We start from the raw sequence: 16,855 nt of genomic DNA, 5'->3' as shown, positions 1-16,855 counted from the left end.
TTGCCCACGCTTTATAATTGGAATAAAAAATATAATATGATCTTTCAGTTTTGATTGCAGCAGTCGAAAAAATATGTAAAATTATAATTTTTCATTCAAGCAGACATTTAAAATTTTCAAAATTATACTGCTAAATATTAGTACTGCTAAATTACACAAAATAATCTCTGCAAATTTTTCAGGGATTTTAATCACAGGATGCCCGGGAACAGGTAAAACAGCCTTAATACTGCAATTAGTGGACTATTCTTGCTTTGGACGAAAAAGAAATTTCGAATACGAAGAATTAAGGGAACAATGTGATATTAGAGAAGTTTTACCTGAAGAGATATCGACAGAAATGGTGACCAATCTAGCGTCACAAGTTGTCGCTTACCATTTTTGTCAAGTAAGTTTATTTAAGGATTCCTCTAAAAGAAACATTATTTTAATATTGGACTTTATATCATTAATTTCTATAACTTCTGTTATTGTCTTAAAGTGTGCTAAATATATTAAATGCTAACAATTATTTTTTTCAGGCTGACAACAATAGCACATGTTTGGTCGGTGAATTCGTACATTCATTGGCAGCTCAACTTTGTCAAGCTCCGAGACTACAAGCTTATCGAGAATATTTACTAAGCGAGCCCCATCTCTTAGCATGTCTGTCCTTGAAAGAATGCATCGCGGATCCAGATCTAGCATTTATGAGAGGAATTATCGAACCTCTCATTATTTTGAGGAAAAACGGAAGCATAGACTCAACAAATAGTATTATTCTTGTTGATGGACTCTGTGAGGCTGAATATCATAGACCCGACCATGGCTATACCGTCGCTTCGTTTTTAATAAGACATGTACCAGAAATGCCGACATGGCTTAAAGTAGTTGCCACAATCAGAACTCAATTTTTAGAACTAACAAAACAACTGCCGTATACAAGGCTAAGCTTGGATGATTCAGAGAACGTTAATAAGGATTTACTAGAATACTTTAACACTCGAGTCCAAGCTGCACCTATAATAGAAACAAATATCAAAAGCTCAACTGGAAAAACTGAAGGAGTACACAATTCAGTCCTGAAATTCGCACAATATGTGCTTCATCTAAGCCAAGGATCGTTTTTATTCTTGAAACTGATACTTGACCTTTTAGAGAGAAGCCATATCGTTGTAAAGTCAACTAACTACAAAGTGGTTCCTATATCTTTGGCACAAATATTTTTACTTCAATTTAATTTAAGGTTCCCCACAGTACAATCATTTGAAAAAGTAACGCATATATTGAGTGTATGCTTAGCTGCTTTATATCCTTTGACATTAGTAGAAATTTACTATTCAGTCAATGCCTTATTAGTAGATACATTTTTACCGTGGGAAGAGTTTTGTCATAGATTTGAAAGCCTCAGCGATTTCCTTGTTAAGCGTATTGACAATACTTATATGTTTTTCCACCCGTCATTCAGGGAATGGTTAATACGTAGAGATGACAACGAAAGTTCTAAGTTTTTGTGCGATTTGAGAGCGGGACATTGTGGCATAGCCTTTAGATTATCTCGAGTGCAAGCTCCCTTAGATGCGGAAAAATCGATGGAACTGGGACACCATATTTTGAAAGCTCATATGTATAGAAACATGGGTCCAGCCCAATTAGGATTATGTCCTAGAGATTTACAAGCTATGTTGGTTGCAACTAGCTCAGCTAATGTTGGTGAAGCTGTTGCTAATTTAAGAAATATTTACACCCCCAATGTGAAAGTTTCCCGTTTAATGCTGTTAGCAGGGGGATCACCAAATCAAGTAACAGAATGTTTGGGAAACGCCCCCTTATTATGTATGTACGCGTATCAGGGAATTATTTCGATGGTGGGATTGTTGATCGAATTTGGAGCTGATTTGGAAATGACAAATTCTCAAGGATGTTCAGCTTTATCTTTGGCGTGTCAAAGAGGGCACACTGATGTTGCTAGAATGTTGATAGCTTCAGGTAATTTAATATTGTTATTTCAAAAAGTCTACACCTACACTTGGCCATCTTTTTATTGTGAGCGCTCGAGATATGAATCTTTTTTTTCTTGCTCTGAAAACACAAAGCATGACGTTGAGCTCTGTCAGTCTTCACGCAATGTTAGTCACACAGTGCTAACTACTCAACGCTATAAATATTTATATGCATTAAAGCTTGAAAACTGAAAAAATATAATCGAATATTTAATAATTTATTGGATGGATACGAATATACCTGCAGTATTTTACTAAATATTTTTATTTACTAAATTTTAATAAATATTTTTATATTTCAGGTGCTTCGCTAAGCCACTCTGACACAGCAGAACAAACGCCATTAGTTCACGCCGCCAAAAATGGTCACCGAGATACTGTAATATACTTATTAGGATGTCAAACTGGTAAAGAAGACAGAAACTCTCTAGACATAGACGAAGGAAATATTGAACAATTAGTTCCCGGATCAAGACATGCGCTGATAGCAGCCGCACAGAATGGACATTTAGATATTGTTGAATATTTATTGGACACTGCAGAGTTAATTGTAAGCTTTATTATTTTATCTTTATTTTATTATGATTTTCCAATAGAAAAATACAGTTTATTACGACTAAAATGTTTGTAAAAGGTTTTTGGAAATTGCAACGAGCGTAAGATTACGAAGTAGGTCAACAAGAACATAATGCTTACTTAATACATTAATTTAGTAACATTAAACAGCTTCACGCTGCATCCCGCGCAGAGCAGAGTAGGCAATAGGAACCTAGTGTTAAGAAACTGCGTTCGACAATTTCCGCCGAATGCTGGAAGCATTGCGCGTAAAGTGGCGGAACACAACGCCGCCCTTTGCCTCGAAGCCATCAGAGCGAAGAAATAAAAATATGAAATATGTAATTTCCTCGAGTGGGGACCAAATCCACAACCAGTGATATTTACATTTACACACTTGTGCCCCATAACTTCCCTCAATTTTATGTGAAACCCTCAATAAACATTTTTTATACATAGATAGCCCCTACACTGTTATTTATATTTATTTTTTTTCAGCCTGATGGTATTTGCCCAGTAACAGGGGAGACTGCTCTCACAGCATCATGTTCAACTGGCAATGCAGCTATTGCGGATGCATTATTAATAAGAGGCGCGACTCCATATTCTTTAAATGCAAGACAAATGTCTCCCTTAGCATTAGCTTCTAAAAATGGAAGATCAGCATTGGTTTTGAGGTTACTTGACTCAGGAGCTGATGTGATGGGCTCAGGAGGCAAGAATCCATTGATATTAGCAGCTGCTGAAGGTCATTCTGATGTAGTTGAAATGCTGTTAGCTCATGGTAAATATATTTTTTTAACTTTACGCTTTTTCTTGCATATAGCAGGGAAGGCAGAAAGAACCTAGCATTAAGACACCGTTCTCCACTTTTCGTTCTAAATATGAGTGGCAGAATGTAACACACCACTACATTCGATAAAGGCACAAACATATACATTTAAATATATTTAAATTATTTTTTATCAGTTTTCATACTTTCTAAATTAAAAAAATATATTTTTACTAGGAGCCGACCCGGATGCAGTGGACGGAGATGGCATTTCGGCATTGGGTTGGGCAAGTTTACGATCAAGAATACCAACAATACAAGTTCTATTAGATAAAGGAGCTACTATTGGTAAGTTTTTAATGTTATATTTATCTAGGATTGTAATTTGGAAATTTATCAAATTTAAGAATAATTCTTGGTTTGAAAAAACCGAAATCATCATTCTTCATTTTTATTAACTTGGTATGAAATAAAGCCACTTATTTACGCAATTTATTTTGTTAACAGGAAATGAAAATAATTCATTCAGGCTTACTGCCAGATGCTGGCCACTGTCTTAAATTAATTTAAAAAATATGTTTTATGTATTTTTGTAGATCTACCAGATGGCAATGGAAGGACTGCATTAGGCCTAGCGTGTGGTGGTCCAGCAGATTTAGTGGAGCTATTACTAGAACGCGGAGCTTCTCTAGAAAGAGTTGATCACAGCGGCTTGAGGCCTTTAGATAGAGCTATCGGACAACGGAATATTCCCGTAAGTTAATCATTTATTTTGGCTTGGGCTTAAAGTGACTAAGTAAATTGTCAAACTAGTGAGTAAGTAAAGTTAATTAAACTCTGCACAAGTTGGAGAAAACAGTCCAAGCGTTCTATCCAATGAATCCAAACGGTTTTACCCAAGAAAAGTGTATTATAATCCCACCACGTAAGAACTTTTATAAATTAAAAGTTTCTAAGTATATAAAATGTTTTTTTATTTCTATATTTTATTTGTTTTTTTTATTACAGGTAGTGAATTGCTTTTTGAGGAAAGGGGCTAAACTTGGCCCTACTACATGGGTAATGGCATCAGGCAAACCAGAATTTATGTGAGTACACTTTAGATTACTAGAATTCTGATTTCTTTTCCAAAATAAAAATAGAACTTTTATGTTAATCAAATTCACCCAAATTTCATAAATCCAAAATTTTCACAGGCTAATACTCTTGAACAAGTTGCTTGAAGACGGTAATATGTTATACCGCAAGAATCGTCCGTCGGAAGCCGCACACCGATACAACTACGCTCTAAAGAAGGTCAACCCCCTGATTAGCGACGAAGGCCTCACCACACCCTCCACGCAGCCACTGCCACACGAACATGTGTCCGCGTTTGTACAGCTGAAGACTAACTTACTTCTAAATTTGTCGAGATGCAAACGGAAGCTTAATGTAAGCTCTTTTTTTATTATCTTAGCATATGTTCTTTTATTTTTTCTATGTATTTGATGTCAGGAACAAAGGGATTTTAGTGACTACATTCTGTGCTAAAAAATATAATTATATCGTATTTTGCACTCTAATCAGATTGGACTTCTTTATAAAAAATCTTTAAGTGTCCGTAGAATTCCAGAGGATTAAAAATCATCGTATACAGTCAAACAAAATCTAAATTCGTGATAACGGCGTTTATCTATTGTATAGTAAATATTAACCAACTAAAAATTTGATATGCTATTAAATTTATTTGTTCTATGAGACAATGCTATGGCCTTGTTTTAAAATATCCATATTAATTTATTTTTTTTGTTACTAAACCACGTTATTTTCCTTTGCAGGAACCAACAGAAGCTTTAGACTTGGCAGCTCGAGCATCAGTCTTACGTCCTAACGCGTTTGAATGTGCTTACTCCATGTCACGAGCTATATTAGCACTTAATAAACCATCAGATGCCTTACCTCACGCCAGACGAGCTCTATTACTAGCTCCATCAACAGATCTATCAGCCATGAGGACTTTAAAGGCATTACAGCAAGAAATCTTAACAAGAATCAACACAGGGACACATAGTGATACACGATCTATGAGGAACTATGATAGCATAAGTCTAAATATGCCTTAATTTGAAAGAGAATAGTATTTATACAACCTGAATAATACGTAAAATAATAAATAATTAACATCTTAATTAATAACTACTTATTATATTGAAAATATATTCGATGAACTGGTTTTATATTCTCATGACATTATATGAGCGCCATTTTGTATTATATATCTAATCGTTTTTATAATCTGTATTATAACAATTGTTCCTTTAAAATGGCGTAGAATGATAACGTTTAGTAAATTGTGATTGTTGCATTTAGGTTTTGTTTTGTGTTTTGCAAAGAAAAAAATAATAAAAAATATCAAAAAATTTGTATCCCTAAATTAAATTATAATCATTGTAAAACATGTATTGGATTATATTATATTTAAAAAATATTTAAAATGGTATGATCATTATTTAATTTTTTTAGCATTAATTAATTACGTCAATAAATGCAGATTCGATCCAGTCGAGGCAATTTGCAACATTTAGTTTTTAATTTTACCCGGTTTTTTTAACTACTTAATTTTTTGTTTACGTTTGTTTGTATGTATGGTTTAATTTTAGTGCTGGCACATTCATAATATTTTAAGTGCATATAAAAATGGTTGTTTTAATTTCTTTACAAAATAATATTAAGCTTTTCAATTCCTAGACTTTAGCAGAATCCTTGTGATGAAATTTTCTGTAAATAAGTTATTTCATTTATTGTATCTATAGACTTTTTAAGGCTCATATTTTTGTAGACTCGAATAAATAACGATTAAATCACAGTTATTTCTTTGGATGGTTTCAAAATAAATAAAATTAAATTAATAACAACAAATGTTTAAAAAATATTAATTATACACAGGATAATAATTGTAATAACTTTAAATAAATAAGTATACCTGTTATATAAATATATGAAAACTGTATTATACATTAAGAAATACTTTGTTTGATCACATTTTAAATAAAAAAAAAAACATTTATTTAAGTGTACTTCATACATTAAAAAAAAGAAAAATATTTAGAAATATATATAACACTTTTAAGGAGCGGGGTCCCGCCTCTTGGAAACAGTCCAAGACGATCGGTATCTAAGAGTCTTAGGTTTACCTAAGTCCCGCTAGGTTCAAATTATTATACGTTTCTACATATTATATAGTATAATGATAGTTTGATGAATTTTAAAATAATTGTAAAACTGAAAACTCTAATTATATGAATTATAAGCACAGATGAGCATATTACATACACACACGGATATTTGAAAATGTGAATTCCTCTATAATAGTGCACATTTTTATATATTTTATAACATAAAAAATAGCTTAATTATAGTTGTTGTTGTTAAAAATATTTTTTGAGTTAAACTCGCGTGCCCATTGTCTTGCTTTATTTTAATTTATTAAATTTTAGATTTTAAATGAATACATGATGTTTTAAATTTGAATCAAAATTGTGTGGTTTTATATACTATTATATAGCGTGTTTTAAATATTTAGTATGAAAAATCATATTTGTTCATCGATTTTGATGCGAATCACCGTATATATATAGAGAATCAATCGAGCATCTATTGGAAAGACTGATAAATTCGCAGCTTCAACATATTTTTGTATAGCGATAAGTATTATTAAGTACAATAGCTCTGTGACAGTATATAGTGATTATTAAATAAATTACACATATTGCTTCGAAGTTTTGTCTTTTTTTATACCTTTTCTTCTCTTCTTTATACATTTTTTTATAAAAATGTCTCCAAAGAAATACAGTTTTTCTTCTTTAGTATGTGTGTAAAGTTAGTTACATAAATCCATCTAATATTTTTCACTTAAGTTAAGTAGTTAAAGTATAATATTTTTATTAATTATTTTTTAAAATTAAATCTTGCAACATTGCCAACTCGTTCTAAGTTCTAATTTGAACGGAGAGTAGTATATAGTAACACATTTTATGGTGAAACTTGACTGTTAATAAACAAATGGACTAATAGTTTATCTAAAAAGCCATTTAAAATACTCGATATTCAAAATATAAAGCTTTTCCTACTAACTTTTGTATATATTTTCAAATTGATAAAAAATAAAACACCATTTCTGTTTTTTCGTAAATTTATTTCAAGATCTGAGAATACCATCATTATGAAGGGAATTTAAACCCAACGGTTTCTTATAATTTTCGTAAACAGGTAAAAGAACTAACGTTTTCTCCGTTTTATCATATTTATTTAAGTCAATTATACTTACTTTTGGTATATTGTCGCTGCCAAATATACCAAAATTGTATAGAGGATTACTTTTATATGAGGATCGAGGTGTTTTAGTCGTTTTTTGAGTATTTAAAAAAGGTATATTGAGTGGTAGCTTCTGTCCCAGGTTACGCTGAGCTCCTACGTTTGATGCAGCATGTTTAATTTTTGTGATTAAGCTCAAACATCTTTGCTCTTGTTTCAATTGTGAATATGGACATGTCTGAAAATATATATAATAAATTGAGTTACTTAAAATTACTATGAAAATTATTTTAAAGTAGTATGTTAATTTCTTAAAGTAAAGAATCCGCGTTGAGTTTTTGGTAATATTTAAAAAAAAATACCAAAAGCTCGACGCGGATTCACGCTGTATCCCACACACAGATGGGTAGACAGAGAGGACCTAGTGTTAAGACACTCTGTTCCCCACTTCCCGCTGAATCCTGGAGGCATTGCGTGTTGAGTAGCGGAACTAAACGCGAACAATTTTAACTTTTTTAAACTTTTTTTTCCTAGAGAAGCGAAAAGCGAAGTGTCTAATGGGTAAGGAGTGTCTTAACACTAGGTTCCCAGGTTCCCTCTGCCTCCACTACTAAGTGAAAAATTTTAAAAAATATCTTACCCTAATCATAGAATCAATGACATTTAAAAGCTTCTTAGTAGAACTACACTCATGTGGATATAAGACGTCGTTATTAAAAGCATTTTTATACGTCTTTTGTAAAATTGAAGGAAAATCTTCAGCGTAAAACGCTATACTGTCTTGCATTTTGAAATGATCAATGAACCCGTATTTGTTTAGAACATTCATTTTGCTTAAAATACATGTTGTTTGTTGAGAGAGATCTTTACACTGAAAGATAAATAAATGATTTTAATTTACTAAGATAATTAATTTTAAATTACAATATCGAAGTGAAGAATCACTTCGTTCTCGACTACAACTATTTTAAAGGTATAGAGTAATAATTGGCGGAACCCAATTATACATTGTCTGTTTAATCATTTTTGTATTTATTTTTTATTAACTATATTTTAATTAATTATATTTTTATACAAAATAAGAAAAGAAGGGTTTGAGTCGGATGAGTGTAGGACGGCCGGGGTAGGTCGGCATTTCTCGTACGATCGACGTATGGATAAATAATTGACGATTTGAAGCTGTACTGTATTCACTTACATTAACCACTGGGTTCCACTTGCTACTTCTCACTGGAGGTTCAGATACATATTCTAATTGATATATTAAATTGACACCGCACTCCTCCCGCACTTCCGAACTTACAAACTCAGGTACATTGCAGAATTGACGACGATGCCTCTGAAAGTAGTAATACATTTATTTAGATTATCTAGAAAGAATAACGGTCTAGTCTGTCCGTTCATAAGTAACAACAGTAGATTCGCAAGCATAGTTTTGAACTTTTGACTTAACTAAGCAATTTTACTATACAGTAAGTACTTAAAGGACAAAAATTGAAATTGTTAAGAATAATTTGGCACCACGTGAATTTTTAACGTAAAAATTATTCGTAATTTAAGTAAATATTAACGAAATAAAAAAAAGTTATGTAAGTTTCAATAAACCCATATGTATTTACGTATGTTTATTACTATTACTTATAATTAAAATATTTATCTGTACTTTTTATGTTGTAATTAATACAACAATATTGCTTACAGGTCTATACTTAGAAGAGCTTATTTGGCAAATCAAACCATCGAGCACTGAAGTGGAATGCCTGTAAACAATAATAAACGAAATAAATACTATTATAAAAAAATACTTTAAAAAATCGGGAAAAAATAGCATTATTGTTTTGAAGAAATAAAAAGGCAAAGTTATATTTTAATTCCTCAATTATTAGGTACTTACTTGCATGGATCATTTTTATTCGCGTTTGGACAGTTCTGAAATAAAAACAATACATTTATTACATACAAAAATTTTTACAAAATTAGACATTACTATAATTCACTTTAAATAATTTTATTTAAGTATATATCTATATTTATTTTAAAACAATTACGCAATGGCACCAGCGACTTTAAGTACCGTACATTAAATACGGCAATTATGGGTTGAAATCCTACCCTGGGGACGAATTATTTAATGTTTTAATTTCCGTTCCGTAAATCCAAAGCAAATTGAATTAATAACATACCTCAGTAAGTATATCATAAGTACAAGCCAAAATCCTATTAATTTCACAATCTTCTTCATATCCTAATAAAGGTTTATTTAAACACTGTGTCACAACTTTGGCTTTAGCGCTCGTCCATTGTGTGTGTATGTGTGTCATCGTGTCTAATAATCTCGAGAACGCATCTTTATCGATCACACCGTCTTTTGTTATATTTAATTTGCTAAATATACAATTTTGTTTGTCACACTGAAAAAATAATGAATATGAAAAAAGTTATTTATAATTATTACGCAAAAATATTAAGTATAAACTAGATAAGACTGATTTTTTATTTTTTTTAGCTTCACGCTGTTTCCATCCCGATTCCCGAACATAGCGGATTTAAGTATGAACCTAGTGTTAAAACACTCCCCATGCACCGGCCGACATTACGTGTTGAGTGGCGGAGCTCGATGTCGCACTTTGTTTTTGTTTTTTAATATAATAATGATTTGTTTACTTAGGTACATTTTGAGGTACATTTTTTATTTCTAACAAAAGTTACTTTTTAAATCAGCGCCATCTATATATCGTTTTAAGAACATCTTTCTCTACAACTAGTTTGACTCTACATAATTCAACATATTAAAACATCTAAATACACATATACATATATTCGGTATCGAAAAGAACAAAAACGAACACCTTTTATAAATGTAAAGGCATATTTTAAAAAATCAGAACCAAACAAGTGTAAGAATTCAAAAAAAAATAAGATATAGAGGCCGTTGCGGGGAACAGAGTGACTTGACACTAAGTTCGATCTACATATTTGGCTATGTAAGAGAGGAGCGTGAAGCCAAAAAATTCTGACACACAAAACTTAGCATGACGATAACGTAAATAATTTACTCCCCTGAATGGGAATCGAATCAACATCCATCGCCCTTGACGCTGTCCTACAGCGACCGACAGTACGTCGTAATGATAATTAATATTAAAACAAGTATTTCAAACACAATCATAACATCCCGTATGGTCTAGTGGCTAGGATACCTGGCTTTCACCCAGGAGGCTCGGGTTCGATTCCCGGTACGGGAAACTCTTTTTTATATTTTTTTTATTATTCTATATTTTATAATATTTTCTAATATATGTTCTTACTAGTGATTAAAATTATAAAATTTATTAATATTTCCATCTTATGTTTTTAAATATTATTACTTCATTCAAGTCTTATGAAATCTTATAAACAAATATAGCTATTGATTATAATATTTTTGTTCTGTGACCCATGAAAAATAAAAATAAGATTTTCAAGACTTCAGTAAAAAAAAATAACATATTAAATAAACATTTTCTTTCTGAAGTTACCGGTAGAGGCACAATTTTGACATCTTTATTTCTCAAAGACGTCCCTTCAGTAGTGGTCGTTGTGACGTCACTTTCGTTAAATATAGATAATCTATTTATATCGTCCCATTTCAATTTAAAACCACAATCTGTGCGCCATTTTGGTTGAATAAATTCATCTACTATACAACAGTCTAGTGGATCCAAGTCCTGGAAAATAAAAATTAATTCTTTATTTTTTTAGTGTAGACGGATACTTTGTGGTTATTATTATTAAAAAATCATAAAACACTAATAATAGATAATTTAAAAAGCTTAAGAATTTACTACGATTAGAAGTCAGACCCTTAATTTTTATTTTCAATATATTATAATTATAATTATTATATAATTTGGTGTGTATTTTATGTTGATTTTAATAATTAAAAAAATACATCTATCTATATTTTTCCTTGTACAAATGAATTTTTATTGAAACATATATTTTCTTGCAACCGCAACCGTCATTTTCTGAGAAAATTTCTAAAAGGAAAAATATAGATAGATGCATTTTTAATTATAATAATTATGCGTAGTGACGCACGCGCAAAAAGATGGGAGACAGATATTTTTTTTGATGGACTGACTCCCATACTCTATGTTTAATAATTAATATTATTAAAAAATTAAGTAGGCCCGTTATAAATTTATAGAAACTTACCACACATTTGTTCTTGTAAAAACTATGTTTGGCTTTAATACGTTATTTTTCTCGTCCTAATTACTGATACTGAGTTGATACTGAAAGGACCACTAGCATTCACTCTACGGACTTAGTACGCAGTTTAATTATTAATAGTTTTTCATTGTGAAATATTTAATACTTACTTCTATATTTTGATCTCCCTTTTCGTCGTTTTCTTCCACATTATTTACTTTATTGGTTTCCTGTAATTACAATAAATTATGTATTAAAAGAAGTTTATTATAACTTTATCAGCTTGAATAAAATTTTAATTCACAACACACAACCAAAACAAGAAAGAAAAGAATGTAAAAATATTTTTATGAAATATATAACAATATTTGTAATAAGTTGATACAAATCATTTTTTTTTATAATAAACATTTATTAAAGAAAATGTTTATGGTTTTGGCTTGTTAATGGCTTTATTTATTTAAAAAACATAAAAATAAAATAATAATAATTACCTGTGTAACCGCCTCTATATCAGTGTCGTATTCCAAATACTTTTTAAGAGGAACATAGTTATGATAGTGAGTAATCTCTTCGAAGTCGCACTCACTTAACACAGTACTGTTGAATAGCTTCGGTATATCACAGCATTTATTATTTAAATACTGAAATTACAACATAAAATATAAGTAATTACAAATTGCTGAATTGCAGAATTCAATACAGCCCCTTCGAGAGTCTCGTGAGGAAAATAGTTAATTCCTCCAGAGGACATCGAATCCACAACCGACTGGCTTACAGTCAGATGCTATACTACTGTGCAACGTCGGCCTCGCCCTTATTTACATAAGTATGAAATATGGTGATTGTTACATATATTTATTTTTCTAAAATATTATATTACTCTTTCTATTTTTATGTATTATTGTATTCTTTAATTTATTTTAAAAAAATGTGTATGTATGTACTCACGCTTCTCATAAACCATTCGGGTCGCTGTTCTATCGCCGCGTAGTCTTCGTAATTGTCATACCGACTGAAAAACAAAATTAAGAAAGAATTTTAATAAATACAGGTTGTTCATAATAGCATAACACTATGCTATTATAAACAACCTATGCTATTATAAGCAAATATTAATATAACACAATTACCTTTACATTAATAATACGAATCGAAGAATATAATCGAAATATTGACTTTGTCCCAAGTAGGCATCGAACCTACACCCGCTCCATGTGGCGGCGGCATCAATATATGTAATACTAATTAGTTTACAGAATGATTTACCTTTGACTAAACATATACGTCGAATTCGGTGAAGCTCGAGACAATGGTGGCGAGCAGAAATCGCTATTCATTAAATATTTTTCAGGGCAATTCTGAAAATTAAATAATTAATTAGTTATCAATGTTTTTTCATTCTTATATATTACATTTTTGTCGTAACTAAGAAAAGACGATGTTCATGTTTTGTTATCCGAATGAATTATAAAAAATATTATTCAAAGAAAATTTATTCGAGCTCAGTCGTGGCGCAGCTAGGCAATGAAAATGTTAAATATGTCATTTCCTCGAACGAGAATCGAACCCACAACCTGTCGCGTTAACAGATGCATGATTGTCACTATGCCACGACTGGCCTGCCAAAAATCTAAATGTAGGCCACATTTAGATTTTAATTTAAATAATAGTTTAAAGCTCAATTTACCTTATTCAACTCGGTTACAAGACAATGTAACATTCCTTGTCCCGGACAAGTATTTGTATATCCCTTATGTTTATTTTCCTTACATTTAGTAACTGCTCTGCTAGCTACAGGTTCCCAACCTTCAGGTATATTGGATAATAAGTTAGATAAGTCTGTAGAAGTTTGATCGTTCAGTGGGTTCAATTTTCCGTTGATACAACTCCATTTGTGACACTGGTAAAGTTCATTATATGTTAGTCTTGTTTATAATTTTCTTGTGGAAATACCTAATAATTTATAATACTTACAAGCTTAATTTTTCCTGAATCAGAATTACCAGAAACGACATACGCTACCACCTTAAAAAAATAAATTTAATATCAATTTAATAACATTAGCATATTTTATTTTTTATCTTACTTACATAAATGCAAAAATGTAAAATAAAGACAATTTTTTAACATCGAATTGACTAAATATTTTTCAAATACAAAATATCCTTTATTTAAATTAACTTAACGAAAAACAGTTCTGCTGAGAAGTGATTCCCATAATATACTTAATCATATAAAATTTAAAATAATGTACGCCTTGTTGATATTTAATTGATTTTGTATAATTATCTTAGATAATCTTTCGTTCAATTCTACTGCCACAAAATAAAGTGTTACCAATATTATATTTATATTTTTTACACTTAAAGACTACAATTTCTTTGTGTCGGCGTAAAAAAAGTGAAAAACTGAGTGTCATAACACTGTCTCTCTAAAAAATCCTTACATAATCTAATGAGTACAAAAATGTATTGTCTATAATTAATTACAATACAAACAAAGCGTTGTGTAACTCCCTTATAATAGCTTCAGTTAATGATTTGTTTGTAATAATAATTACTAGTAATTAGATTTAACAATTTCTTACAATTCATCAATAATTTCGTTATTTTTTTAAAATAAAGGAGTTTTTATACCCATAATGGGTGTAAAAACTCTTAGTCTAAATGGGTAATGTAATTTATGAGTCAATCAGTCAGACTAAATTTGAGGCGGTAGTAGCACAGTGGCACAGCGCGTGATCGTAGACAACTGTCGTGGCTTCCATTCCCGCTCGGGGTATGAAATATTGTATATTTTTATTTTACCGGTCTGGTAATGAAAAAGAAACGTAATAACTATTTCTCAATGTCCAAATTTTATTTGAAAACATTACCAAATCTTCCTGTATTATGCGACCCCGTTATATTTATAATGATGACCTATGGAGTTTGCGATAAGAATGTATCAAGCAAAATAAACAAAGACATCAATCAATGTTGGTACAATTGTAATAAAAAAAAATGTTTTAACATAATCGTACATAAGATGCCAGTCGTGCGGAGGAGCACAAGCGTGCTACTGTATAGGAGATGGTCGTGGGTTCGATTCCTACTCGAGGAAATGAAATACTTAATAATTTATTTTTCTCGTTCTAGTAACTTTGGCCACTCAACATGCAATGCCTCGAGAATTCAGCGGAAAATGGAGAACGGTAGTGTCTTAATGAGAACGGAGTACCTTAATATATTTTTATAGCTATTCATGTTATATAAAATTCACATATATAACAATCTCTTATAAATAAATAAAAATAAACAAACCAGTGGTAAAACAAGGGAGCACAATAACCGCATAGTGGATCTCGCCAAGTGAATGCACAACGACGACTGAATACTGATAAAATATTGATCTCTACAGTCTACACTCTACGTACAGCTCGGGTCAGATGATAACGTTGTAAATTGTAATAGATGATTAAAATATCTATTATTTATACAGGATTGTAATAATAACAATACGCTGGCCTCTTCACTAGAAAAATTTTAAGTTTTTGTAATTTCTTGTTTGTTCTAGATTTCTAAAAGCATTATGATTTGTGATAGGTACTTATTAAACCAGTTTGTTGAGTTAATAGAAATATTTATATATTAACAGTAGTGTATCTTCATTAGGTATATCACAGATTCACACATATTATTATGTGAAGGTGTAAAAGCGTTAATTGAAGTTAAAATTTTTTTAGGAATGAATGAGTTAGCATCAGCACTAACGTAAAAAGTTCTGTTTTTAAAAGAAATGTAGATACTAATGACTTAGAGAACGATTTTGGTACAACCAGGCGCAATATTATACAAGTCTGTTGCTGTGAAAATAGAGCTCGTTCATTTGTTTATTATACATGTTTATTCCAATTTTATATCAATCTTGAGCCAAAAAAAATCCTTTTGTTCCATTTGTTCAATTCTATTAATGATATCATCGATGATTCTCCTAAATCTTGAAAGCGTTGATTATTCTAAATGCTTATAAGTGCAATAAAGATAATTATGAACAATTATCGATTGTATATTGTCCTGCTTTGATTAGGTTTAAATATGACTAAAAACTATAAATTGTACAATTTTAAAGAAATTGTCAGGTTACATCTACGAACTGACAATCGTAGAGTTCAGCTTCACGCTGTATCCCGCTCGTAGCAGTGTATTTGGAGAGAGCCTAGTGTTAAGACACCCCTCCCCCTACTTTCCGCTGAATTATGGTAGCATTACGTGTTGAAGTGCGGAACTTAACTTATGTTAATTGAAAATATGTAATTTCGAGTGGTAAGTATAGAAGTCACAACCTGTTGTGCTCATAGCCATAAGCTTGTGCTTGAGTGGCACTACTGGCCTCAATTCTAGAATTAAAGGTGGCAAAAATTAAGCTTAAAAAATATAAGTTGAAGGCTTTTAACTTGAAAATGTATAAATTAAATTCTGACGTAAGTATGTTATGTTATGAAGTGTCCATCATCCCACCAGAATTATGGCTGGTGGAGATGATTGATGAAATAGGCCTTTATATTAAATAGAATACAAAATAAATATTGTAGTAGAAGTAGTATATTCGTTTAAAATGTAAGTCATGCATTTTTTGTAAAGTTATTTCATATATATATTTTTTATTGTTCTTACAAAAATATATTATTTTATTTTATTTTAATATCTGTCTCCTAGATGGCGTTGTTATCACTAATACTAAGTAGGTACTAACATTATACTTAGATGGCATAAAATGTTTAAACATTTTCTCCTTTATGATCAGACTTCGGTCATGGGGTGGGTTTGTCTTATCAGTTTAGGTTCCTACTTCCTAGCTATTCTGGTATCACGGGAAATGAAACAGTAACCTTAAGCTTAAACTGTTATTATGTGTATTACTATTATATTATTATGTGTAGAACATTTCTCAAATTCGGCCCAGGATTCAGATCTTCTAAGAAAACTCGATTGGACGTGGCTTGGAACAATTACTGAGTCAATAAAAAATTTTGTTGACTCAGTAATAATTCCAAGCTCAGTAATTTTTCCGTTCA

The 16,855-nt window shown here is 30.9% G+C and overlaps 2 protein-coding genes and 1 non-coding gene across 6 annotated transcripts in view; 2 read left to right on the top strand and 1 right to left on the bottom strand.

Annotated features, from left to right (window-relative positions):
* The window catches only part of rols (zinc-RING finger and ankyrin repeat domain-containing protein rolling pebbles), a 214,145-nt gene extending 207,078 nt beyond the window's left edge, over positions 1–7,067 (top strand). For all 4 annotated transcript variants that reach the window (XM_085201341.1, XM_085201342.1, XM_085201343.1 and 1 more), the window contains 9 exons: positions 183–388; positions 522–1,968; positions 2,285–2,532; positions 3,036–3,321; positions 3,547–3,657; positions 3,906–4,063; positions 4,318–4,397; positions 4,506–4,740; positions 5,127–7,067. In XM_085201341.1, the coding sequence (XP_085057467.1) occupies positions 183–388; positions 522–1,968; positions 2,285–2,532; positions 3,036–3,321; positions 3,547–3,657; positions 3,906–4,063; positions 4,318–4,397; positions 4,506–4,740; positions 5,127–5,411 (3,056 nt within the window). In that variant the 3' untranslated portion in view covers positions 5,412–7,067. The remainder of the gene's footprint in view (positions 1–182; positions 389–521; positions 1,969–2,284; positions 2,533–3,035; positions 3,322–3,546; positions 3,658–3,905; positions 4,064–4,317; positions 4,398–4,505; positions 4,741–5,126) is intronic.
* Positions 7,068–7,462: 395 nt separating this feature from the next.
* On the bottom strand, positions 7,463–15,238 carry LOC146529142 (uncharacterized). The gene is made up of 14 exons (XM_085202129.1): positions 15,102–15,238; positions 13,774–13,824; positions 13,487–13,699; positions 13,066–13,157; positions 12,748–12,811; positions 12,291–12,440; positions 11,967–12,026; positions 11,121–11,309; positions 9,786–10,013; positions 9,497–9,531; positions 9,302–9,362; positions 8,801–8,941; positions 8,243–8,473; positions 7,463–7,840 (listed from the first exon to the last, which is right to left on the bottom strand). Exons 1-14 carry the CDS (start codon positions 15,132–15,134, stop codon positions 7,487–7,489), a joined length of 1,902 nt encoding a protein of 633 aa, XP_085058255.1. The 5' UTR covers positions 15,135–15,238; the 3' UTR covers positions 7,463–7,486.
* TRNAE-UUC (transfer RNA glutamic acid (anticodon UUC)) lies at positions 10,776–10,847 on the top strand. The gene has a single exon. It is a non-coding gene; the product is annotated as a tRNA-Glu (tRNA).
* Positions 15,239–16,855: the final 1,617 nt, after the last annotated feature.

This window comes from Heliconius melpomene, chromosome 18, assembly GCF_056956725.1.
Source record: "Heliconius melpomene rosina isolate 202511_hmr_F chromosome 18, ASM5695672v1, whole genome shotgun sequence".
Lineage (NCBI taxonomy): Eukaryota > Metazoa > Arthropoda > Insecta > Lepidoptera > Nymphalidae > Heliconius > Heliconius melpomene.
This window is presented reverse-complemented; position numbering and strand designations above follow the sequence as displayed.